This window comes from Talpa europaea, assembly GCF_964194135.1.
Source record: "Talpa europaea genome assembly, chromosome: 4".
Taxonomy (NCBI): domain Eukaryota; kingdom Metazoa; phylum Chordata; class Mammalia; order Eulipotyphla; family Talpidae; genus Talpa; species Talpa europaea.
Genome location: NC_140070.1, coordinates 143,957,048 through 143,981,667, shown reverse-complemented (window position 1 = coordinate 143,981,667; position 24,620 = coordinate 143,957,048). Strand labels below are relative to the sequence as shown.

Sequence of the window (24,620 nt, the reverse complement as noted above, 5' to 3'; positions counted from 1 at the left end):
AGGCCCGCCCGTGGCTCCGCAGCTACAGAGTGACTTTAAATTACAATGTACAGTGTCTGTTAAATAGGGCCGCGAGAGGATTCCGAGCACAGCGCCGCGAGCACGACCTCGTATGTACAGACTCTGCGGCGGCGCTCGTGGCCTGGGCCTCCCCTCCGGCAGGACGCGGCTCCGGCCTCTCCCGTCCCGGCGGCCAGAGGCGGAGACGACGACACAGACCGAAAAGTAAAACAAAACAGAGCAAGAGCGCGCGCCCGCCGCCTGCTCCAGAGGCCCCGCCGGCCCGGCCCGGCCCCGGCTGCTCCCGCGACGGCCCGGACAGCGCGCCCCGCCGGCGGCGTCCAGGGCCGCCGGGCCGCTCGGCGCAGAACCGCGGTTCCGAGGAAACAGGCCCCGTCGGGCCGCTCGCGGGCGCGGACCCGCCCCCGGTGCCGGGGCGGTCGGTCGGGCCGGGCCCGCTCAGTCCTCCGTGTCCGGCTGGACGCCCAGGATGGCGTGCAGCTCCTCGGGCGTGAAGCCCAGCAGGTTCTGCAGGTCGCACACGAACCGGTACACGTAGCGCTTGCCCGACGTCTTGTGGATGATGTTCTTGTCGTAGTAGTAGCGCAGCCCGCGGCTCAGCTTCTCGTAGTTCATCTTGGGCTTGTTCTTCCGCCGGCCCCAGCGCCGGGCCACCTGCGCGCAGGACGGGGCTCGAGGGGGGCTCGGCGGGGACCCCCACTCCGCCTGCCCGGGGGGGACGCGCCCCACCCCACCCGCGGCCCGCCGTCCGAGGCAAAACCCCCGGGGCGCGGAGGGCCCAGCATTGGGGGTCCTGAGACAGCGCAAGGGCCCCGCATTCCCCCCCCCACGTCCCCCCACGTCCCCTCCCACCCCCACACGTCCCGGGCGTCACCGTACCTCGTCGGGGTCCGCGAGCTTGAACTCCCACCCGTCGCCCGTCCAGCTGATGAAGGACTGGCACGACTTGTCGGACAGCAGCTCCAGGAGGAACTGCCACAGCTGGATGGGGCCGCTGCCTGCGGGACAGGGGCGGTCAGGCCCGGGAGCCCGGGAGCCCGCGCCCCGGGACTCTGGGGGCGCGGCCAGCCCCGAACACGAGGCCCTAGCCCCCATGTCTTCATCCTGGAGGGAGGCCACCGCCTTTGACTGCTGGTGCCGTCCTCCTGGGCGAAAACAGGGCCACCAACTCCTGGCATCCAAATCCCTCGCCCGGTTTAATTGCGCCTTATGTAATAACTTTCAAGGTTTATTTCTAGAAACACCCAGTGGGTCGGGCGGGGTGGGGAGGGCATTCCAGCCCACCGCGAGGCATCTGTGGCATCCGGCCAGGGAGGTCCTGCCCAGTGCATAAGCTCAGCAGCCTGCAGACCCAAGGCCTCGGTGCCTGACAGGTGAGGGCCCGCTGGGCGAGGGATCCGCACCCCCTCCTCCATCAGCAGGGAGAGCCGCCCCCTGTGAGGGCAGCGCCCCGGGGCTGTCGAATCAAGAGGCGCCTGGCGGGAGATGGGGCCCAGACGGGCAGAGCTCCGTAGGCCCACGGCTCCCCTTCTGCAAAATGGGCCCGTACCCCCAGGCCTCCAGGCAGCAAGGCTGCTGAACTGTCAGCGCCGACTCCCCGCCGCTGAAAACTACCACTGACTTCACAGTCTAGGTGGATTTTAACACGGTTATGTGGCTGTTTTGTACAACGGTGAAAAGCAGATGTCTCTGTACTCTTATTTTAACCTCCTGGGCTTTTAGGTAGGTGTTTTTCTATCCACGATGGCTCCATATGGTCAAAATATGCAACAAACACACATCTAAGGACACATGAAGCAATGGGGAAAAAACCCAAACTTGGTATTTTCACTCAAGTATTGGACATATCTGGCTCTAAAAACAGACTTAATATTTGTCCCGTGCCCAGAATAGCTCTGGCCCTAACCTTTAAAATAAGATGGATTTGGGAAGCACGAAAAGGTAAACAGCCCCCGTAACTGGAGCCTGGCCCTGCTGTCCCACCCAGAGCAGTTTACATTCTTTGAAATTCCTGGAGGGGTGAGTCAGCGCGAAGGACTCCACGCCGTCCCTGTCCCTCCTCCTCTGCAGAAAGGACATGCGCATCCCAGGTGAGCAAGAGGCCTGTGGGCTTTCACCCAGCCCCAGCTCTGCACCCACACTGCCTGCCAAGCTCTCTGCCCCGTGCTGGCCTTTTTGGAATTTGGGGGTACGAGGAGCCGGGATTCAGGCTTACACTCCACATATAAAATGTGGGGCATGAACACCAACGCGCTCGGGCTAGAAACACCCTGCTAGACCCGGCACTGCGGTAGGCAGGGAGGGTATGGGCCCCAGATGGCACACTCACCTGTGAAGCCAGCCAGCACGGCCGCAGGTATAACTGGTTTGCCTTGCTCTACCGGGTCGCTCCGCTCTTGGATGTAATCCTTGAAAGACATGGTCGGCTTGCTGAGGCACAGGGACTGGCTGCAGTCGTCCTCGAAGCTCTCGAAGGAAGGCACTCGCTGCACGTCCAGCAGAGAGGACTGGCTGTTCCAGGACTGCAGCAGGGAGTCCGAGCTCTCGAAGCTGTCCGGGCCGTTCTCGGGCGAGTCATGGTCTCTGGGCTTCCCTGGAAAACACAACCAAGAACAGCCTTTGACTCCTCCAGGGCGGTGGTATAAGTAACCTCGAAGTGGTGTGGGATTGGTGGCCGTGTCACCACCTACCATCCCCAGCCAACTGGCTTCCCAGCTGTTGCTGCCTCCCTCAGACTACATAATGCTTATTCCTCATGATCAGCCACGTCTTCCATCAAAGGTAGGTCAGATAAGTCAATGTGATTGTGGGGCTTTGCAGAATGAAGTACTATACAGCGGTGAAAAAGTAAAAATGGCCACCACTTCCAACCACGTGGATAGACCTCGGACATAATGACCAGGCAAAGACAAATACAAAGAACACACGTGGTTTGATTCCAGGGATCTCCAGTTCAAGAAGAAAAACTATGATGGAAGTGAAGTGAGGACAATGGTTTCCTCTTGAGGTGGGGATACCACTGACTGGATTGGGTATGAAGAAGCCTTCCTGGGCGCTGGGAACTTCTCTCTCCATCTGGATGGCTGTTCCACATTATATACATGGGAAAATCCTACCAGTTGTACAGCCTAAGATTTATGCATGGTATGACAGATTTCATAAAAAGAAATCTGCCACATTCCTACCTTGTCTTCCCAAATTTTCCACTGGGCGGAAGACTCTAGCCTCAAGTGCAGTGACTATGTCTGGCTGACGCAACACCCTCAGTGCCCAGACCAGAGCCTGAAACTACAAGGAAGCTCGCCCAGCACCTCGACACCCCCACCCCAACGGCTGAACTCGGGCACACTGAGCAGCTTGTGCCTGTCTGACAAGCGGCTCCCGGATTCGAGCCTCCAGCCTTGTGGGGAACCGGGGTCTTACCAGAGCCGTTGGTGAGCAGATTCAAACTGCCGCCCGGGAAGTCCTGGCTGACGGGGCAGTAGTTGACACTGACGGTGTTGAGCCGAGACTTGGGGAACCCCTGAAACTCCTGCTCAGAACCGAGTGCACGGGGTGCCCCCGAGGAAGGACACATGTTGTCCAGTAGGCTGCCTTTGGGGTAACTCTGCACCTGCATCCCGTACGGGGCCTGCTCCACGCCAAAACCTGCAAGTCAACCATGAGACCGCAGAGCTGTCAGGCGGGTCGTGTGTCCTCGCGGGGGGCTGTGCCCCAACAGCGTGCCGGCGGCCAGCTGCCTGTGTGGTGCCTCAGGGTGTAACCACACACACCCCTGGATGGTCTGGGGTGAAGTGTACTGCATCTTTGACTGAAACGCCATTAAGAGACGCGGGACTCATGGACCCCCCAGACCCTCGTGCCCTCCCGCCAGTTCTGCACGTGCTCCGCCTGCCACCCTCCAGAAATGCCAGTGGAAGTGAAGGCGTGGTAGGCAGGGTGCCCACCGAGTCCTCTTTCTCTCTAACCATTCGCCTGCCCTGTCAGCCCCTTTCCAAAGTGGCAGCAGGCGCGGGACCCAGGACACAACATCGCAGCGTTTGCACTTCTGCGGCTCTCCTGTGACCCTCGGGATGAGGGTCCCCCGCTCTCTCTACGTCCCAGGACGTGGGGCTGGGATGAAGTGACTTGCCGCCAGCATGTGACTCCCGGAGCAGCTCCAGTCAGCCCTCCCGCAGGGCTGGGGACCCCCGTAACCCACTCCACGGTTCTCTTGCTTGGGACTCCAGTCAGAGAAGATGGAGCATTGCTTTCCTCACACTGCCTGCGCCACCGCCAACTGTTGCACCAGATCTGAGCACAGCTTGTTTCATCCAGTCCCCGTGCCCCCTCAAGGGGGATAGTTTACATTGTTTCGTCCCAAGGCTTTTGGGTCTGGTGCGCCACACAGCCCCGGGGGGCACACCAGGCGCATGGCAGCAGCCAGGGTGGGGCCCCAAGAGCCTAGACGTGGCTTCCAACCTTAGTAAATCCAACAGCAAGACACAGAAGTAAACTTCATGGCAGATCAACAGGACTAACCTAGTGAATTGCTATTAATCCAATGAGGAACTGAGTTGAGGTGGGAATTTTCTTCGTACTGAGCTTCTGTCTTTTCTTGGTTTTCTGAAAAACAGACACAGGACACATAAGGCTGCAAATCGAGGTTAAAACTACACAAGGGTGTTACTTTCAGAATTTTTTTTTTTTTTTTAAAGATTCGTCCATTTATTCACATAAGAGCTGGGGCACAGGGCAGAGATGCGGGGGGTGAGAGGATTCACCAGAGACACAGTGGGGAGCAGAACAGGCAGACTGACTGAAACCCACTGCTGAGGGGAGCAGCGGGCAAGTCAGGAGAGGTCTGCTGCTCCATGTGGGTCACCTCCCTGGCAGGGGATCGAACTGGTGCTGCAGTGGCTGGGGATTGCTTCATAGGTTGTGTCTTAACCCCTTGCACCATCAGGGGGGCCCCAACTTTCAGAATTTAGGCAGTTATTTCCGAGCAACTAGCTTTCAAGCCATTTAGCATTTCACTTTTAATTGGTGTATTCCATGCCACCAGGTCGTCTTAAAAAACTAGAGACACCAGCACATTTTTGTAATAACTGGCATGTTTTCCAAAATGAAAGCTGTTACGGGCAAAGCCAAGCTTCTCGTTGCGTAATCTCAGAGATCCAGATTGTGTATTCATCCACACAGTCAACAAATAACCAAATATTCACAAAGTGCCTCCTGTGTGGGGCCCGGGGAAACAGCGGGTCAGTGAGATGGACAGTCCCTGCCCCGGAGGCTTACGCTCCGAACAGAACGTTCCTCCAGGGTGTGGGGAGTCTGAAGGGGGACACGAGTGCCCAGGAACTTTGAGGGGAAAGACTGGCCCTCTGGGTGAGCTACGTGCCCCCAAAACAGCCCACACCTACTCCCCGGGATCCAGACCCGGGACTCACACCCGAATCACAGTCACCGAAGCACTGGAGACTTCTCGGATTAGCCTGGTCAAGTGGAGGACACTGGGGGTTTCATAAGTAAGTTTCCCTGGCCTTTAGGAACCTAAATAAAAAAGCTGGTGGCTGAATTCTAAGAGCTTGGTGAGGTTCCGTCTGTAAGAGACACTGGCACTCGGTGTTTAAAATCAATTAAATGAGGCCTATTTCCCTGCACTCTATTACCAGACCAATTTTCCTATATATTTTTACCTTCACTCTAATTATTTCTCTGTTGGCTCAACATTTTTAACACTGAGACTTTTTAAAGTCTAAATACCGAGACCAGGTCTCCACATGATGAGAGCTCTTTTGCTCAATGGCAGTTTTTATAGAAAAATCAGTGTGTAAATACAGACTGGCTACTTCTCCCTTTGCGCAACAACGTGTCCCGCCCCCGCTCTTGCTGGAGCCCAGCGGGTCAGCACCCTCGTGGGGTCCGCGAGAGCCAGGACTCCAGGTGCCTCTGGCTCCGCAGGGTCCTGCTGCGCCACAGCCTGGCCAGGACGCTCGGCCTCTGGTGAATGTCCTTGGGCCGCTGAGCTAGTGACTTCAGCTGCTGCCTGCGGCCATCCTCACCGGCGCACACACGCGCCACACCCGCACACACAAACGCACGCGGGCACGCACACATACGAGCGTGGAGTCCCACTCCACCATCACCACCGCCCCGACGGTCCGTGTGTCCTGCTGGGCCGCGTGTCCCTGGTCATGTGGAAGGTGACCACGGGCCTAGAGCACCGACCCCACATGTCCTCAGCGGGTACCTTTGATCATCTGCTCAAGATGCTCCCAGAGAATGTCGCCCACAAAGTCCGGCGCCAGCTCTAGGAAGCGCTCCTTGCCGAGGTCACACAGCACCTGGCCATTCATCCCGAACCTCTGGATGTTGACGTTCACCAGACTGAACTCGTTGGTGGCCCAGAGAAGCCACTGGCACACCTGCTGCTCGGTCCACAGCCAGGGGTCTGCGGGAGGGAGGGGGGCGGGCACGGGGAAGACAGCAGGTGGGGGCGGTGAGACCAGCGTACTGGCACTGCCCGCTGACCCACGAGTGGGGAGGGCACCCTGGGCCCGCGGGAGAGCCAGATGCCCAGCTGCTCCCTCCGCCCCCCCCGCCCCCCCCATCATGCAGGCTCAGAGGCAGCGAGGAACACTTACTCTTGGGAATGCCAAGGCGGCGCTGCTCCTTTTTGAAGCCACTGAAGGTAGCTTTTAGGGCCTGACTCATCACGGCCTTGCTGCAGGGGGTGAGCAGGGGCAGCTCGCAGTTGGTGGAGTCTGCAAGGGAAGACCCGGGACGTTAGGGCTCAGGCCATGTCAGAGGGAGAGTTTTGGGGAAGAATCTGAGTTTCCAGGGAAGAATGATTTTGATCGCAAAGCTGGGCAAGATTCCTTAAGAGAACAGCTATTAACTACAACTCTGGACTGAACTGAGAAGCCACTACACTGCGTACAACGACGCTGAAGCATCTAAAAGAAAACTCAGGTTTTACTTTATTTTGTAAAGGTTCCTAACGCAGCTGCGCCTAGGTAAAATGTTTACATCATCTAGTTAAACCTCTCAGACGACGCAAGAAATTGCAGGGTTGTTGGTCAAAGGCTACAGGACTGTAAGTGCCTAATCTGGAGGTGCTTCCTGAAAGCCGCAGCCAGGGAACTTGTGTGCACGTAGTAGGCACGCACGGTACCTACAGCAGGCCAGTCCACACCTTCTATCTTTATTGAAAGGCATCTTCTCTGGGTTCCCAATGCAGTGTGGAGAATGGTAAATGACCAGCACGTGATCAGAAGCTCACGTGAGCCTGTGTGTTTTTACCAATTTTCTGTACTTTCTAGCACCTTCTTTAAATAAGAAAGTAACCTCTGGAACATTTCCAACTAACAGCTCGATCACATCAATGGCAGAGACATTACCTGATGTGCTAGTTCTTTTAAAAACAATAGACGACAACACTGAGAACCACAGAAATAAACACAGACGGGTAACAACTAGAATAATCTGACCTTCCAAAACTTGGGCGGGCCAGGGGGAGGGACCTTCCAAATGAAGACCTGGGGTGCATTTTAATGTCCACTGGTCTGCCTTGCAGAGCGGACCTGGGAAGTGAGGCCGGGGCTCGCTGCGGGGTTGAAAACCCCCTGATGGAAAACACTGCGGTTCCCCCGCGGGCTGCTGACAGCAGGGCGCTCGCCCCCACTGGGGGTGCGTCTGACACCAGAATCATCAAGCTCATGAAACAGGAAAGCTGTCTTCTCCCCAGGGAGGTCCTGCTTCCCTAGCGGAGTCTTTATCACAAAGACTCAGGACCCCAGCCGGCACGCTGGAGCGCGGGGATCCCGCAGAGTCTGTCAGGTCTGGGGAACAAATTACCGTGAGAAATGGAGTCCAAGCCTGTGGGCACTTCTTGGAGCGTCTGCTCTTCATTTAGGGACGGGAACACAGCAAACAGAGACCCGTCGAAGGTGTCAAACGCCGGCTGGCGCTGCAGAACGGGCAGAAAAGGGAACTTAGCAGACGCATTCAGTGACCTGAAAAGGGGGGTGGGGGGCCTTAAATCCCAATTAACCTGCTGAGTCCAGAGCCAACCATGGACTTGGTCAGGCAGGACCCTGGCTAGACAGACTTCTGAGATGGGACCGGGGGACTCTATTTTCCTCACTTCTCTCAACATCACAGAATCAGAACGACTGGGAATTTATTTTCAAGCAATTGAGTAAACAGCCCTAAGCGAAGGGCAGCTTCGAAGAGCAGGCCGGGCAGGCCTGAGAGGACACCAGGACCAACGCCGGCCTGGCTGCCACACAGGGGAGAAATTTAGTCGGGTCGCGTGTGTCTAAGGAAAACGACTCCCGAAGAGGCGGTTTTAGCTCACTGCAGTTACGACGCCTGGAAACCAAGCGAGGAAGTCAGGGGTCTGTGGTGGCGTTCTGAGACGGTTACCGCGGGACACCTGACCTGATTCTAGAGCTTTCTCCGCAGTCACGTCCATGGGGCGGGAGCAAGGATCCATGTAAGACGTGCCTTCAAGTTTTTATTTGCTAAAAGAGCACACTGACAAGAACCCCCGCGGATGTGAGGCTCGGGGAACGCTTCCAGGAAGCAGGATTTTGTGTTAAACTGTCTACAGTTTAGGGGCGACAGACACGGAGAGTTGGAACCTCACCCTGCCAATTTCTGACAGGCTCAGCTGACATTTCTGGAAGAAACAGGGAGCCTGGGTCTTAGGCAACAGATAATGTCCTGATTTACCGCCGCTTAACTTGTAGGAGAAACAAATGGAAGAGAAGTTCTCTTTTTTCCCAACCTAAGCTGGAAATAGCATGCCTGTGATGTAATGAACGATTCAGTTGAGTCATCAATTAAAAAAAAAAATGTGTAACACATTTGCAAATAAAATCAGCGTGAGTGCTTCCTTTTAGACACGGAGAACAATGCAGGAGGCCACAGTGAGGGAGGGCTGGTCCGTGGGACCCAGTGGACACCTGAGCCCGGCCCGTGCCAAGGCCGTCCAGCTGCGCAAGGCCCACCAGGGAACTAGCCAGGCCTGGAACACTCGCCCAGATCCACAGCCTGCGGCACGGCAGGGCTAATGGGGTGCCGTGACCTGTAGATTTCCACAGCTCCCGCTCGCATCACCCAGGGGACCAAGGGATGCCTGTCCTGTCCCAGCTGGAGTTTTGTGGGTTTTTTTGGCCTTTCAAATCAGGAGCCAAAAGGCACAAATTGGCAGTGCACGTTTCAGCACGTCACTCTAGTTAGCAATGAGGGTTTCCCTCCAAATCCAGAGGAGGCCTAAGCATCACCCAATTCTCGGGATGTACATTAGAACGCCTCTTTCTAGGGGTGTGGTTTCAAACACAGCACGCTGACTTCCTGTATCGTTTCTGCCGTGGACTTCGCCTGACCAAATCGAGTAAGACATTGGGCCAGCCTGGAGCTGCTCTCCTAGGTGACCCCAGGCCACCCACTTTGGGCTGACTGGTCAGGGGAGGCTGACCAATGACCTGCTTCACCATCACCTCCCGGAGGCCCTGGGAAGCCATTAGTGCAGCTGCAAAGAGGATCCCCAGCGGGGTGGACAGAAAGGACAGGAAGCTACCCGGACGTTTCTGTAGCAGGGCGGGGAGGGTCCTGTCCTTGTTGATCTGGTTTTTGGTCTACCCGCGTAGATGTGGGGCGCTGCCTATGCTGACGGGCACAGCTCCTCGGGATGAGGGAGCAGCAGCAGCCGGTCCCGTTTGCTCTCTAAGTGCTTTCATTTCATTTCTCCCCTGAGATGCTGGGAAACAGCGCCTCAGCTCTGGTCTGTTGAGAATCAGAGGATTCTTCACCTGCAATGAGCCCCAGAAATAAGCTACCCAGGTCCCCTGATCTGCAAATGAAGGGGTTTCCGCTCTTGGGCAGGTAGAGTGAGCACCGGAGGCCCAGAGAGATGCGGGAGAGGCCAGAGTCCCCGGGGCAGTAGATTAAAACACCAGTGTTGGACTCGGCCTTCCAGACCAGGCTCTCCAGTTCGTCCCAGACTGAATTCTCCAGGGGGAAAAAAAAAATCCGACTCATACACTCACCTTGAGTGTCCCTCTGTACACGCTGGACACAGGAGCCACCTGGTCCATGTTCTTCATCCCAAAGTCATTCATCTTAAAGAAGGAAAAGAAGAAAAAGAGAGGGAGAGTCAAAGAGGCAACATTTCAAAGCACGTACATTTCAGATTTCCGGTACATTTCAGGTTTCCCCTCCGATGCTGGTGGGGTCAGGTTCTCCAGCCTCTTGGCTAGAATGCCAAGAATTCTTATTGAAAAGACCTTTTCCACAAAGGGCCTGCCATTGAAGTAATTAAATAATAATGCCAATTCCCCACAGAATTCCACTTAGATGGAGGCTGGAAGAGAAAGTCACTGGAGTCACTTTGGGCTGACTGGTCAGGGGAGTCTGGGGTGGCGGGGAGCAGAACCAGGGGGCCTGAGTCTCTGGCAGACCAGTGGGGTGGGGGCTGGGAGGCTGCTTTTCAAGGCCATTTCCACAGTATGCTCAGCGCTTGGGCCTGGGGGACTCTGGGAGGCCAGGCCAGCTGCCCTAGTAACTGGCCTCCTTTGGGTCCTCCCAGCGGGTGGGGATCCAGGAAAGCAGGCTGGAAGGAGCCAGGCCCCCTTCCCAGGACATACTGCCAGGAAGTGCACACCCCGCAAGGAGAGAACGCAGCCACTGTTTCAGACCACCCCTGGTTTAGCCCAGGTCCCCGGTGAGCCCCAGACCCCTCGCTGGTGCTGCGTGTGGCTCAGCTGTGCATTTCTCCGCTGGCCTTGACCAAGTCTGGGCTTGAACTCCAACTGCACGGGCCAGGGTGGTGGCCCGCAGCCACCTGTGGGGCTGAGCGCTCGGCCAGGGCGAGGGCGGCACCAGATGTGCCTAGCGGGTCTCAGGGAAGGTATCTCAGCGCTGACTTCCCCTGACGTTCTGGATGTGCTCGCTTGAGATACACGGAGATCACCCTCCTTGTCGTCTATCTAAGGTGTCTGGGAAATTCGCAGTTACATGTGCGGCCTCTGGCTGGACAGGGCTGCCATGGATGGGAGACTTGGGCCTCTCAAGTGTCACTATTTCCTGCTAAGTTACATATTAACAAGTGAAAAAAGCACCTAGTGATAATGGCTGGGATCAGATTTAAAAAAAAAAACAGACTCAAACTCATTTTCAAATAAGGTGGGTGAGCAGGGATGAGAATGACCTTCACACCACCTCCAGGAGGGAGCCTCCCACCCCCTCACCTCTCACCCCCATCCGGAGGCAGCTTTGTGGCCCCGGTGAAGGCCTGTAAGGAAGCTTGGGGGGGGATGTCCTCCAAGTGGCCACCTGTTTATTCAAAGCGCCCCTAACTTGCAGCGACCTGTGCCAAGTGAGTGGCAGAGCTGATGGAAGTGGTGAAGCATCTCCCCAAAACTGGTTAATTTGGGATTGTGTCATGTTTTCTTGTTCTGATCAATAGTATGGCTTAGCTGCGCGCATGCGCATTCGCGCGTGCGCGCGCGCGCGCGCGCGCACACACACACACACACACCTGCTGGAGTGGGAGGAGCCTTGGCAAGAGGTGAGAGGCTGTTAGAGCCCTGGGTGCTGGTAGTTATCATGGTGCCAGAGAGGCTGGAGAGAAATAACAGTCCTGGGGCCCCAGGGCAAAAAGGGGTGCCCTGGGCCCCCCACATGTGCACACCATCTACCTTATCACACCATCCACAGGTGCTCAAGACTGGGTCTTCACTGCCTCAGAGGGCGCTGGGACAGAACCCTACTCATGAAGGGCCAAGAGGGAGGCTTCCCTCCCCCCTTCGACTCCCCTGGGAGCGCAGGTCCCACCATCATCTTACAGTGAGGCAACATGGACCTCTAGTAACTTGCCAAGGGTCACAGCTAACAACCCCCATCCCAGGGAGTGCCAAATCCCAGCTGAATGTGGAGCCCTAAATCCTGAGCTCCTGGAGCGCCAGGATAACCTGAAGGGGAGGCGGCTTCCCCCACGTCACCCAGAGGCCAGGGCCCTCTGTGCATCATTTACTTGGTGCACCAAGTCCTGTTACCCGTGGGTTACATGAACGCGCCACAAACAGAAGACCGGAGTGTAAAGACATCTTGCCTGTTGCCAATTAGCCACCTGGAACCCTAAAGGAAAGCTCTTTTCTTTAGGGGGGATCTGGTTTGGAGACGACTTGCTGCTGGGTTCTAGATAGTTCAGCCTGGCAGGGTTTTCAGCGTGGAGGGAGACGGATAAGCTCGGCCTGATTTCTGTGTACAAATACCCGGCAAAGGCCGTCCACCACTCCCACATCAGGAGCTGTAATTACTAGCTGCAGAGCAGAATTCTTTTGTTGTCCAGCTTTTAATGAGTTTTGTAAAAACCAAGGAGAATCAAAGCGCTGCACCGTGGCTTCAGGCAGGCGCCCAGCTAATCAAATTTAAGTTCCCTCATTCGACTGTGAAGGTGGAGGGCAGGCCAGGCTGCGCCGCGTAAACCAGTCTCAAATGCGGGGCCTCTGGGTGTTTCCCCGTCGATTGGACAAAAAAGGGGGGGCAGGCGCAGCAGCGAAAGGGCTGCATTTTAGAGCCAGGACTCGCGGCCGGCGGGCTCTTCCCGAGCAAGGCACGGCCTCTGCGCACGGGCCTCGGGTCCGCGCCCAGACGGAGACCCCGGCGCAGCCCCGGGGGCACCTGGGGGGTCTGGTTTGCCGCCCCTTTTCAAGTTATCACTTTGGAGAGAGAAATGACGGATCCCAGACACGAGAGTTGGAACACCTCCTCGCGGGGTGCTGGATGTGGTGCGCCGAGAGCGCCCCGAATTTTAATAAAGCTTAACTTGGAGCTTTATCTCCCCGATCGCGCGGCGTGGGCTGGCAGCTGAGGTGCGGGCGCCTCCCCCGCGCGGAGCGCACGCCGTCTCCCCCTCGGAATTACAGTAAAACCCCCTTATCTCCAAGGGGCCGGCTCGCGCCCCGGCTTTCTAAATCCGCCCCGCGCCAGCGCCTCTCCGGGCTGCTGGGAGCGGACACGGGCCCGCGCCCGGGAGGCCCCTGCGCTGCGGCAGGAAAGCGCCCGCCGCCGCCCGCCCAGAGCCTTCAGGACGCGCACGCCAGGGGCGCCCCGTTCCCACGGCTCCCCGTGCTCGCCGGCAAGACCCGGGTCCAGACTCTCGGGGCGCCAGCAGGGGTCTCGCCAGAGCGCCGGGGCGCGCGGGCGCCCCCGGCTCAGCCCCCCGCGCCCGCCGCCCCCGCCGCAGCCCCGGCCCCGGCCCGGCAGGTGACCCGGCGCCGCAGCCCCCCGGCGTTCCGGGCGCCCCGATCCCCGCAGGCCCCCGTCCCTCCGCGAACCCGGGGCCCCCAGGCCGGGCCCACGGCAAGTGCGACCCGTCGGCGCGCCCCGCCCGAGCGGCCGGCTCGGGGACCCCCGGCGCGGCCCAAGTTCGCCCGGCCGGGACCAGGTCCGCGCGCCCCCGCCCGCCGGCGCCCGCGCCTCCCCCGCCCGCCGGCGCCCGCGCCCCGGGCCGAGACCCCGAACCCGTGGGCGCCGCCGCCCCGACCTCGGGGAGCCCCGCGCCCCCGCCGGCGTCGGCCCCCCGCGAGGACCCCGCGCCCCCGGCACCCCGCTCTTACCGCGGCTGGGGCCCGGCCGGCGGCGCTCGGGCCGGCTCCTCCGGGCGCGCTGGGGGCCGGGCGGGCGCGGGGGCGCTGGGCCGGGCGGGGGCGCTGGCTGGGGCGCGGGGGCGCTGGGCCGGGGCGCTGGGCCGGGGCGCTGGCTGGGGCGCTGGCTGGGGCGCTGGCTGGGGCGCAGGCCGGGGCGCAGGGCCGGGGACACCGCGCTGCGCGCCGCCGCCGGAGGAAGTAACCGGCCTGTCCCCTCCGCCTCGCGCTCTTCAGGGGCCGGGGGCGGAGCCGGGAGGAGGGGCGGGCGGGGCGCGGGCGGGGCGGGGCGGGGGGCGGAGAGCGCGGGGCGCGCGGGGGCGGGGCGGGGGGAGGCGCGGAGGCGGGGGGCGGGGAGGCCGGCGGGGAGGCGCGGGGGAGGCGCGGGGAGGCCGGCGGGGCGCGGCGCGGCGCGGCGGGTTGGGGCGGCTCCTTCCGGCGGTCGGGCCCGCGCTGCGCCCCTGGGCTCCGCCCTCGCCGGCCGCTCGGGACCCGGGGCCGGGCCGGGGCCTTTCCTTGGGGGACCCCGGCGCCCCGCGCGGGCTCCACCGCCCAGACGCCGTCCGGGCTCCGCGGGAGGAGCGGGGGGCGCGGGGCGCGGGCAGTGAGGGGCGCGGGCGGCCCCTACTCGGGCCCCCCGCGCACTCGGGGTCCTCGTCGCTCCGTCCCGAGGCGGCCGCGGCGCGGGGAGTCACCGGGGGTCCCCGCCCCGGCCGGTCCCCGTCCCCGTCCCCCTGGAGGCCTCGGCGCTGCGGGCGCTGCGGGCCCCGCCGGGGCGCGGGCGGCCTGGGGCGAGCGGCCGCGGGGTCGGGAACCGAACCCGGGGAGCGCGGGGCGGAAGCTCGTGCCTCGACCCCGCCCTGCGGGCCCCGCGCCGCCTCCCGGTCGCCGCAGCCGCGCCCGGGCCGGGGGGCCAGACGCGTGGCGTTTCCCGCAGAGCCCCGCGGGGTCGGGGGAGATTTGGCTCCCGAAAGGCGGGCGTCGAGTGAGACACCCCGGCTGGAGGCGACCCGGGGCTGCGGCGGCGCGGGGGGAGCCGCCTCGCTTCCCGGTTGCCAAGGTTCCCGGTTTCCATGGCAACCCCAAATCTGGCGTTACCGGGACGGCTGAGACACTGTCGTTGCACCTTGATGGTTCCCGGGACCCCGGGGTCTCCAGGCCTCGCCCCTGGCGGCCGCGGGTCCCCGGCGGGGCGCGGCGGGGGCGCTGGCGGCGGGTCCGGGTTGGGGGTCCCGGTGGCTTCCGCGGGGACGTTCAAGCCGGGATCAGAAACCCTAGATAGGTCAGGAAGGCGCTTCGCAAGTGGAAGCCAGATCCATCGTGCGTTGCCATGGAGACGTGAAGAGGATGCTACTTTTTTTTTTTTTTAATCGACAGAAAATTCTGACTCATCGGGGCTGCACTCGCGGCTGGTACCGGGTCTTTTCCTCCAGGCGCCTCACCCGGGCCTCCTCGGGCCCCTGTCAAGTTCTGGCCTCAAGGCGGGGCCGCCTGGCCCCACCACACCTGCTCCAGTGCCCGTCGGGGTTCAGGCACGGGGTGCTCGGGGACCCCGCTCCTTGGAAAAGCGTCTCTCCCCCAGGGGCTGGTGCGGGCTGGGGTTTGGCTCCCGGGGACTGTTTCCAACACATCAGAGCAGAGATGTCAAGGCGGGCGCGGGGGCGCGGGAGGCAATCTGCTCCTAGCAAGGGTTTTTCTGCACCCGCTGACTTGTCAGACAGGGGCTGCGCCTGCTCTGCAGAAGACAGTGACCGGCACCTGCGGCCTGGGCCGTGGGGAGTGGGGGGCGGGAGGCAGACGTGGGAAGAACATGTCGGGCCTGGACACAGGGAGAGGGAGGCTCAGAGCGGCCATTGAGTGTCAACTTCCAAACTCTTCCTCTGGCAACATCTTGGGGGAAAAAGCCTTTGGGAAAAAAAAAATGCCATAGGCGTGAAAAGGAATCACCCAGATCCTGGAAAATGACCCCGCCAGAGCCGGAGAACAGGTGGGGAGGACCCTGGGAGTGGAAGCAGGTCACCCCCAGCCTGGGCTCCTGGCCCCCTCCGGGCCCCTTTCACTCCTTGCTGCCCTTCCCCCAGGCCGGGCTGGGGCTCCTCCAAGCTGCCCCTGCAGTCAGTGGACCCCCTCTATTTGCGGGTCGTCACATGCTCCTGATAAAATGCTTATCCTGCTTCTGGGGCATGATCAGGACGCCTAAGGTTTTTTTTTTTTTTACCTTCCTGTTATTAGTTGGTTTCCTAGTTACGCAGCAGATCTTAAACTGCCCGCTGAAGCCTCTGATTATTCATTGACTATTATGGCTTGATTCACAGGGAACACCGTGTTTTACAGTAAATTAAACCCAATAAAAAAAAAAGAACAGCCTTTGTGCTCCAAGATCAAAAGTCAAGGTGTGCACAGGAGGACAGGAGGGGGCGGGGGGGGGGTTGGGGGGGCATCCAGGGCCCGCTCAGCTCAGCTCAGGTCGCTCAGGAGCAACTCTGACTTCCCCCTAAAGAGAGGGGGGGCGGGGGCGAGCAGCAAGCTACACCTGTAAATAGTGAATGTCTAGAGAGCAAAACGCAGATAGAGTTCTCCAGAATCCAGACGTAATCATTAAAAGTTATTAGCTCGCCAAGTCAGCCTTCTAAAAAACAGCGAAAAGGTCGCCTTAGAAACATGTCTGTTTACCTTGAAATGAAAATCAGCAGTCAACGTGTTCTCGGCCTCAGGGGTGGTTTCTAGCCAAATAGATGTCATTGAGTCCGGGGTGGATCATTTATTCATTCAGCGAACAGCAGCAGCTGCGGATCAGACTAGGAGGAGTAAGACTTAGTCCCTGTTCTTGCAGAAGTGAAGTTGAAGTCCCCAATATGGTACAAATCACACAGATCACTGAGACTTTGGAAACCCTGCCAGCCGGGGGTGGGGAGAGAATGCTTTTTGAGGTAGGAATCATTCCGTGCGTGGTGTTCTGAGCATTCCCTGGCGGCGATGCTGGGGGCGGGGCGGGGAGGTGTGCAGTGGCAGCATTTCTACTGACGCGTGTGGTGTCCACGACCTGATAAAGTCAAGTTTTAGGACCCTCCCTGCCCCCACTTCCCAACAGACAACCAGTGGTGTTGTTAGGGGGAAAAGGATGTCCCAAAGCTCATTCCATGCAGGCTTTGTGGACGCCACCCCACCCCAGGCCAAAGCCAAAGACACCGGGAACTCCAAATCCCATCCCCACCCAAGGGAAGGTGGCTGGGACCTGAGGGTGGGGTTCAGCAGCCAGGTGGGTATAAAGGCAGACACGTGGGCTTTGGAGGGGTCCCCCATTTTGGCTCCCCGCCAGCTCACAGCGTCCGGCCAGCTCGGAGAGTGCTTTTTAGGTTTCCAGGTCGGCGGATCGGGTAGGACGCATGAAAGACTTTATTTCCCTATTTTCTCCCTGAGTTGTCCATTTTCCTTCTTTCCTTTTCCCTTGTCAATAAACCTCTTATGAACCTTCTGTGTGTGCCTGCAGTGGAGTATTCCTAAGTCCCTTTTAAGCGCACTGGTGAGGCCCCACAGCCAGGCGACCCGTTCAATATCGGGGCTGCCCTATAACAGCTGGCGCCCATGTGGTTTCCAAGCTTCACCCGTGGTTTCGCTCTTGCCATTTTGCAGGCTGGCACAGGTACCAGGTCACACAGACCCACCTGGGCTCACCTAGCAGTCACCCCCAGAGTGGCCCCAAAGATGCCAGAGGGTGCGGGGTCTGTTCTCTTCCTGAAGAGAGCCAACTGGGGACTCTCCTGCAGGTCAGAGCTTTCCACTGCCCTCTGACAATTGCTGTTGGGGTCCTGGGGGCACGATCAGTAGATGGAACCTGAGATCTGAACCCTAAACAGCAGTCTTTGGGGCTGGACTCCCTGGGGCCAAATCAGGCTTATCACTAGCAGGTCGAGCAAGTTGCATCATCTCTCTGGGCCTCAGTTTCCCCCTTGGTCAAGTTTTGGGACAGAGGTCCTTTTCTCCTCGGGCTGGCTGACTTGGGTGGGAGTTCATGTTTCTTGAGCACCGCGCACAGCCTGTGCATGATTAAGTGTGATAAATAAACAGCGGCTTCCCTAGCCGCGAGAGGCCCTGCCGCCTCGGCCGCCTGCCTGGCTCCACAATCTAGCAGGATTCCGGTCACCGGGAGCGCGAGACTTGCCAGCTGTCCTTTTCCTGCCTTTGGGGGTAAGAGACCAAGGAGTGAAATCCTTAATTTTAAAATTGGAAACGACCTTAGAAATTGGTAGGTGAGACCAAGGTCTGCTCCAGATCGGAACACGGAGGCCCACAGAGGCTCACTTCTTGCTCGGGGCACCTGGCTACTCCCCCTTGGGGCCGGGGCCACTGCAGAGTCATTTCCCTTATAAGGCAAGTCTCTCAGAGCACACACAGCGCCCTCAAAATCCAGCATGATATTAAACTGCATGAGGACATGGTTTAGGCAAGCCTGAACAACAGAAATAGTAAGAGGGCCGCCTTGTCATCTGTGGAATTGATAATCCCTAAATAACTGTGTCTGCAGCGTGACTCAGACCTGGACAGATCTATGATTTTGCACTTGTGTATTTTTTTCTGAATCACAAAATGATTCCCACAGTATGCACTGAGCTAAATCATCGGCTCAATTATTTATCTTGCAAGGAGGAAAACTGAAACGCTTCTTCACACAAAGGAAGCCTTAGTCAGTCTTGTGCCAGCAGTCTGGCCAATGATTAAGGGAGGTCAGCGCACAGGCCGCCTTAGGTGGCGAAATAAAACCTGGATGGACAGTTTAGTGCCACCTGATGGGAACAGGGCACTGAGGCTCGGGGACGTTGGCCTGGCACCCATTCTCGGGAGCAAGGGCCTCTCCAAAGTGGGCTGCAAGGGCCTGCCCCACCCTCACCGCCGCTCCCCTCTGCCCACTTCTTGAGTCTTGGGGGCTTTAGTGTCCGTGTCTATCTGAGACTGACTGAGCCGCGAGTAGCTCTTGTTCAGGGCAGTTCTGGAAGTGGGCTCTCATGACTTCTCTCCAAGCCAGCGCCCCCGTTCCTCTGTGCGCCCAGCTACACCACCTGAACACTCTCTTTGGGTCCAGGTAGAGTTGCCAGCAGCGGCCCTTCACTCCCAGCTCCCAAGGGAGAGAGCCATCAGCCCCGTCTTCTAGAAGATTCTCACAGCATGCCATGGGAATCACCCCAGTTCTCCCAGCCTCCTGCCCCCTCCAGGCACCAGCCCTGGCCTCCCTCAGACCCAGGCAGCTTCCTTCCTGGCCTAGTGCTTCTCCTGGGAAAGCGCTTCCCCCAAAGCCCCACGGGCTCCTTCGTGCACATCCCTCAGATTTTAGGGAAGATTCACCTTTGGTGAGACCTCTCCTGGCCAACCTGTCCACGTTTCTACAACTCCTGTGACACAGCTTGGTTTTATTTTCATTTTTTAAAAGATTTGTTTATCCATACAAGAACTGGGGTACAGGCCAGAGGTGCGGGGGTGAGAGGACTCACCAGAGACAGACTGAGAAGCAGAACAGGCGGATCCACTGAAATCCACTGCTGAGGGGAGCGGCGGGGAGACAGGAGAGGTCTGCTGCGCCATGTGGGTAGCTCCCTGGCCGGGGATCAAACTTGTGCTGCAGAGGCTGCAGATAGCTTCATAGTGCTGCGCCTTAACCCCTGCGCCACCAGGGAGGCCCCTCGGTTTTATTTTCATAAGCCCTTCTCATTATTTAGCATTTTTCACATTTCGCGCTTGCACCCTTGGAAATCTGTTTTCCCCGCAAGTATTCTGCTGTTGGGACAGGGATTGGGTCCATTTTGTTCACTGCTTTTCTGCTGCAATTTTAACCACCTGTCCAACAGACACGTAAAATGTCAGTAAGCATCGATGTGGAAAGTTCCACCAGTAAAAAAGAAACGGTGGGCTGAAATAGAAATGACGGTAAAAATCCAGGCCCTTGCATGTCTGTGGACTTCGTGCCTTCCCCAGGTCTCCCTCTTGTGATGCCGCTTCTTAGGCAAAGCATTTCAAGCTCCAGTTTAAGCAACTTGCCCAAAGTCACAGGACACACTTCTAGGGGAGCCAGGATGAAAATCCTAAGAATTTTCTGAAGAGCATTTCCCCCACTGAAGCAAATGTGTCTTCCTTCCTGGAATACAAGCTGTTTCCCCGCCCACATGGCCTTGTGATTGGCACAGGGGTGCCTGGGGAACCTGTGAGGAATCCGGCCCAGGCCTGGCAGGCAAAGCATGGGGCGAGCCACAGGCCCTGACTGCTCGGGCCAGACCCTGACTCTGGGTTCCCTGCGCTCTGCAGAACGAGGCGCCTCAGGACCCTGGACACCAGGCCGGCTTGTGGCTCAGTCCTACCAGGGTGGGAGTCCTGGAAACCTGGCCGGACACGCGTCTCAGTGGCTGGCGAAGCAATCTTGCCTTCACCTGGGGGTCCCCCTTCTCTTGGCCTGCACAATCACTCCCCACATGACAGAACAATTGTGTCCCTGCAGTGGACTGTAAGGTGGCCCCCCAAGACACATCTAACGTCCTTACCCATGAAGCCTGTGAGCGTGACCTGATTTGGAGCAAGGCGCCAAGCAGCTGGAGCATGCAGAGAATCTCAGAGGGAGTCACTGTGGGGGGCCTGGTGGCTGGAACCCACGCAGAGCCGGCAGGGGGAGCCTGGCTCCGCCCGCACCTGGGTCTCCACTTCTGGACTCCGGAACCCTGAGGGCAGACTTGTGTTGTTTGTGTCATTTGTCACAGCAGGCTCAGGGCACGCACAATCTCCTCGGGAGACATGTCCCTGGAAGGAGAGCAAGAGGGTGGGCCCAGGGGTGGGCGTCGAGAGCTCCAAAGCGCTCTAGAAATCGAGGGGTCTCAGCTAGGGCAAGACGGCTTTGAGTGAATTGAAAATACCCATCAGCAGCAGCAGGGTGATCAGGCCGGGACTTGCATCTTCCACATTTTCTACGAGGAAATGGCAAAAGGCGATCCCTGAAATTGCTCTGGGGCACGCCCCAGTGTTTGGGGGATCCCTGAAACTGCTCTGGGGCACACACCAGTGCTTGGGGGAGACGTGCAGTTAGGTGGTGAGTACATTCTGGAATGTTGGGTGCAATCTTAGGAATGAATCACTACAGACAATTCATGTTGGGGAAGTAAAATCAGAAAGATAAAAGAATAAGAACATAATGAGTTCAGATCAATCGCGTGTCAATGACGGTGGGAAAGTGGGTCGCCTGCAGGGGGTGGGGGAGGTCATCCCCGCTCCCCTTTCTGTCGCTCCTGGCTGGGCTCTCGGGCCCCTCAACCTGGGTCTGATCCAGTCCCTCCTCCTGAGTGGGTAAGAAAAAGCGGCCTCGTGGGCTGTGGACAGCGACCCAAAGTGCATCAACCACCCCCAGTGGCCTGGCGGGGGCCGGCCGGGCTGGCCCAGGGTCCCGAGGACCCCCGGCTCCTGCTTTCCTGAGCAACAGAAGTTCCTCCTGTCCTCGGCTCTGGGCCCCTGACGGGCTCTGCCTTGGGCTCATGTCCTCAGTTCAGACCCCTCGGTGTCCCCGGCCCCCTCCCTGGCCAGAAGCCCGCCCAGTTCTGCCGTGCAAAACCTCGACGGTGGCCACCCGGGCTCTGCTGGCCCATGGCCTGTGCGGGTGTTTGTGGAGGCCCGGCTGCTGGTCTCACAGAGCCCGTCGTCCTCTGTGGGGGCAGCGGGGGCCGCAGGCAGCCCAGCGGGAGGCTGCGGCACGGCCAAGGTGGCTGGGGTCAGGGCGCTGGTGTGGAGGTGGAGAAAGGGCTCCTGTGGGAACCACCCCACCATCCGCCGGAGGCCCCCCACAAGGACTGGGCTCACCTCCCCTCTCCCCCCAGCTCTGCTAGCCGGCAGCGAACCCGGCAGATTCTCCCTCCGCCTGACTGCTTCTTGCGCCTTCTGTTTCTGTCCCCCGGCCCCCTCCGTCCCCTGGACCCCGGGCTACCTGCAGCTCCCTGTGCCCTGCCCTCCTGTAATCTGCCCTCCACGCAGCCGCCCGTGTCGGTTTGGAGACGTAAACCCACTGGTCTCAGAATCCTTGGAGAGCTTCTCGCCGCACACAGAATAGAAGCAGCTCCATACAGCTCCTAGCGGAAGGCTTGGTTTTGGCCCTACTAGAACATCGACAGTGCTCCCTACAGCCCCCGAGAACGCCTGGTGGTGCTCTTGGCAGCACCCTACCAGCACGCAGGCCGGTGCCCCGGACAGTGCCTGCAGAGCACTCCGGAGGCCTGGCCCCACTCCCCTCCCACCTTCTCCTCCTTGCTCTCTCCGGTCTAACACACCAGCCTGTGTTTATTGCTGGAACGCCCCCAGCCCCCTGCCACCACAGGGCCTTTGCACTTGCCATTCTCCTGAATGGTCTTTCTCTACTCCCGCAAGGCTGGCTGCTCCTCCCACTGGGTCGGAGCTCACGGGTCTGTGCTGTCCTTTCTTACCCTTGACCAGAAGGAGCCTCACTTTCCTGTCACTATTAGGTCACGCTGATAAGACTCTTCTTTCTCGCACTTGTCAGTACAAAGATTATCTCGTTAATCTCTGCTTATTTGATTGTGTTGTCCTCCCACACACACAAACGCAAGCTAAGCAAGAGCAGCGCCCTCGTCCATCTTGCTCACTGCGGTGCCCCAGCCCCTTCCACCACTTCTGGCACGTTCTAGGCATTCAGGGAACAAATGGAGGAGCCGGCCGGGGTCAGGACAACGCTCCAGTCTCGGCTCTTTGTGAGTTTTGGGAAACTACCCAAAGTAGTTTCCATTACTAACTGCCTTGGTCTCCTGTAGCCTTGATAAGCACACCAAGTAGTGACTCAGGCCACGCGCATGCTATGTGGTATGTCACTCAGACTCTCCCTCTGGGTGGCAGTAACTTAGGGATGATTAACTCTTTTGTATAACTGCCCTTGCAGATAAAGGACTGTGTGAAACATCCCCCTGAAGAACAAATAACGACATCTGCTGTGCTCACCTTATCTGCCCCTCCTTAGCCCTGCCGGGTGGTGCTGACACAACATGTCTTCGTGCCTTTGTGAAATCCTGGGGACCCGGGGTCTTCACTCAGTGGGGTGTGTTTCCTGGCTCAGTTTGGCCGGAGCAGATGTGAGGTGTGCACGACTGCCTGGGTGTGTGCTCAGCCCCAGGTGGCCGCTGTGCCCAGGCTGGTGTGAGCTACAGCACCTGGCAGGTGCGCTGCCATCACACGTCAGTGCACAGGCGGTGGGCAGGGGTGGGTGGTGCCCGGAGCCCTTAGTGCAGATACGGTATCAGTACCATTGGTCACTTAAAATACGACAAAAGGGCCACACGTCAGCACTTGTCACATAGGGGCCTAAAGGAAATAGAAGTTTATTGTTCTCTCGCTTAACACTAAGGAAGGTGACCCAAGGCTGGTTTGGTGGCTCAGTGCTTTTGGTTCCTAGGTTCCTTGTATTGTTCTGCTTTCGTTTTTCTGCCTGAAGGTGGCTTACGGTCATGCCCAAGGTCCTCCCTGGGAAAGGAGAGAAGAGAAGCAGAGGCTCTTCCAACAGAAGCCACGGTACAGAATTGCACATGGCGCCCTCATGCTCCCACTGACCTAGATTTAGTCACATGACTTCATCTGGCTGCAAGGGCTGCTGGGAAGTGTAGTCTTCAGCTAGATGAGTCTGTGCTAAGAATGGACACCAGCAGGACAGGCAGGAGGCTCACTGTATCTGTCTCTGTCATATGTCTTTCCTTCTGGTTGTCTCCTCCCAACCCAGGACAATCCTCAGAATCAGCTTGTCAGTATCAGTCTGGAACCATGGCCTGTGGATTCTAATCCTCAGTTTCTTTAATAATCTGTCTCCACTCTCTCATCTTATCTTCCTAATCTGATAGGAACAAGCACAGTAGAGTCTGGCAGTGGTTTCCCAATCAGATGTTCTTCCTCTGATATTCCAGTAAACGCTTCATCTTGCTCTAATCCAGTGCTCTGCTTACGCTCTTCCCCTGCACAGAAACACTCAGGGCTGCTGCGCTGCCCCTAAACGCAATCTAAGCAGTTTGATGTGGCCTTCCCCTACCCTGCCAGCTCGGCTCCTATGCCCCCTTCACCACCTCCTCGTGAGCCCCAACATTCAGCCCAGGAGGACAGAGATTTTCCAAGGGCCTTGTGCAGCAATCGCTGCTGTGGTTTGGATGTTTGTTGGCCCTAGACCCACGTGTGGCAAGTCACCCCCTGGTAACAGTATTAGCAGTGGGGGCCTTTGGGAGATGAATAGGTCACAGGGATGGCACCTTTCTGAATGGGATTAATGCCCTTACTATAGTGACCCCAGAGAGCTCCGTTCCCCCTACCACCAGTGAAGACACAGCTGGAAGACACTCATCTAGGAACTGGGGAGCAGTTCTCACCAGACACTGAATCTGCCTGCAGCTTGACTTTGGGCTTCCTGGCCTCCAAGTCTGCTGAGCACCAGGCGCTGAGGCTGTGGCTTCGTTATGGAGGCCCCAGCACACAGTCATGCTGGTAATATTAGCTGCCCTCGACCAAGTGTTTTTGTATTCATGTAGCCTCACGGACCCTCTGAGCAGACTTGGGTCTTAACTCCCGGCCACTCATGGGCAGTTTTGCCTAACTGCTCCTCCCTAGAGACTATGTATGTCCTTGGGACCCAGAAGATCCCCTTCACCAAGGCCTCTAGTGTCCCGGGAAGGGAAGCCCCGGATCTTTTAGAGGCCTGTGGGCTGGTGCTCCACGGCTGGAAAGTCTGAGACTGCTCAGTGAAGGTCAGGCTGGCTCATGGCAGCACCACCCCTACACTCCCAGAAACTCCTGGAAGAGGCAGTAAGGCCTGGTCTGTGGTTGTGGTTACTTAGTCATGGACATAGCAGGAGCAAAAGTGGCGCTTGGAGGCCATACCTGGCACACAGCGCTGGTAACACTGCAAGTCTGGTGGACTGGGCCTGACCTGTGTCCCCACAGTGAACTCGGAAG

General features: G+C 58.6%; 1 protein-coding gene across 2 annotated transcripts; it reads right to left on the bottom strand.

Annotated features, from left to right (window-relative positions):
• Positions 1 to 459: 459 nt before the first annotated feature.
• ETS2 (ETS proto-oncogene 2, transcription factor) lies at positions 460 to 12,372 on the bottom strand (the record flags this gene model as incomplete). Of its 2 annotated transcripts, XM_084232226.1 has the most annotated exons (10): positions 460 to 675; positions 901 to 1,015; positions 2,347 to 2,614; positions 3,445 to 3,669; positions 4,543 to 4,626; positions 6,254 to 6,454; positions 6,648 to 6,767; positions 7,861 to 7,972; positions 10,059 to 10,130; positions 12,337 to 12,372. In XM_084232226.1, the coding sequence occupies 9 exons, from the start codon at positions 10,128 to 10,130 to the stop codon at positions 460 to 462; spliced, it is 1,413 nt and encodes a 470-aa protein (XP_084088352.1). The 2 variants fall into 2 exon arrangements, with proteins under 2 accessions (XP_084088352.1, XP_084088351.1); XM_084232225.1 differs by lacking the exon at positions 12,337 to 12,372.
• Positions 12,373 to 24,620: the final 12,248 nt, after the last annotated feature.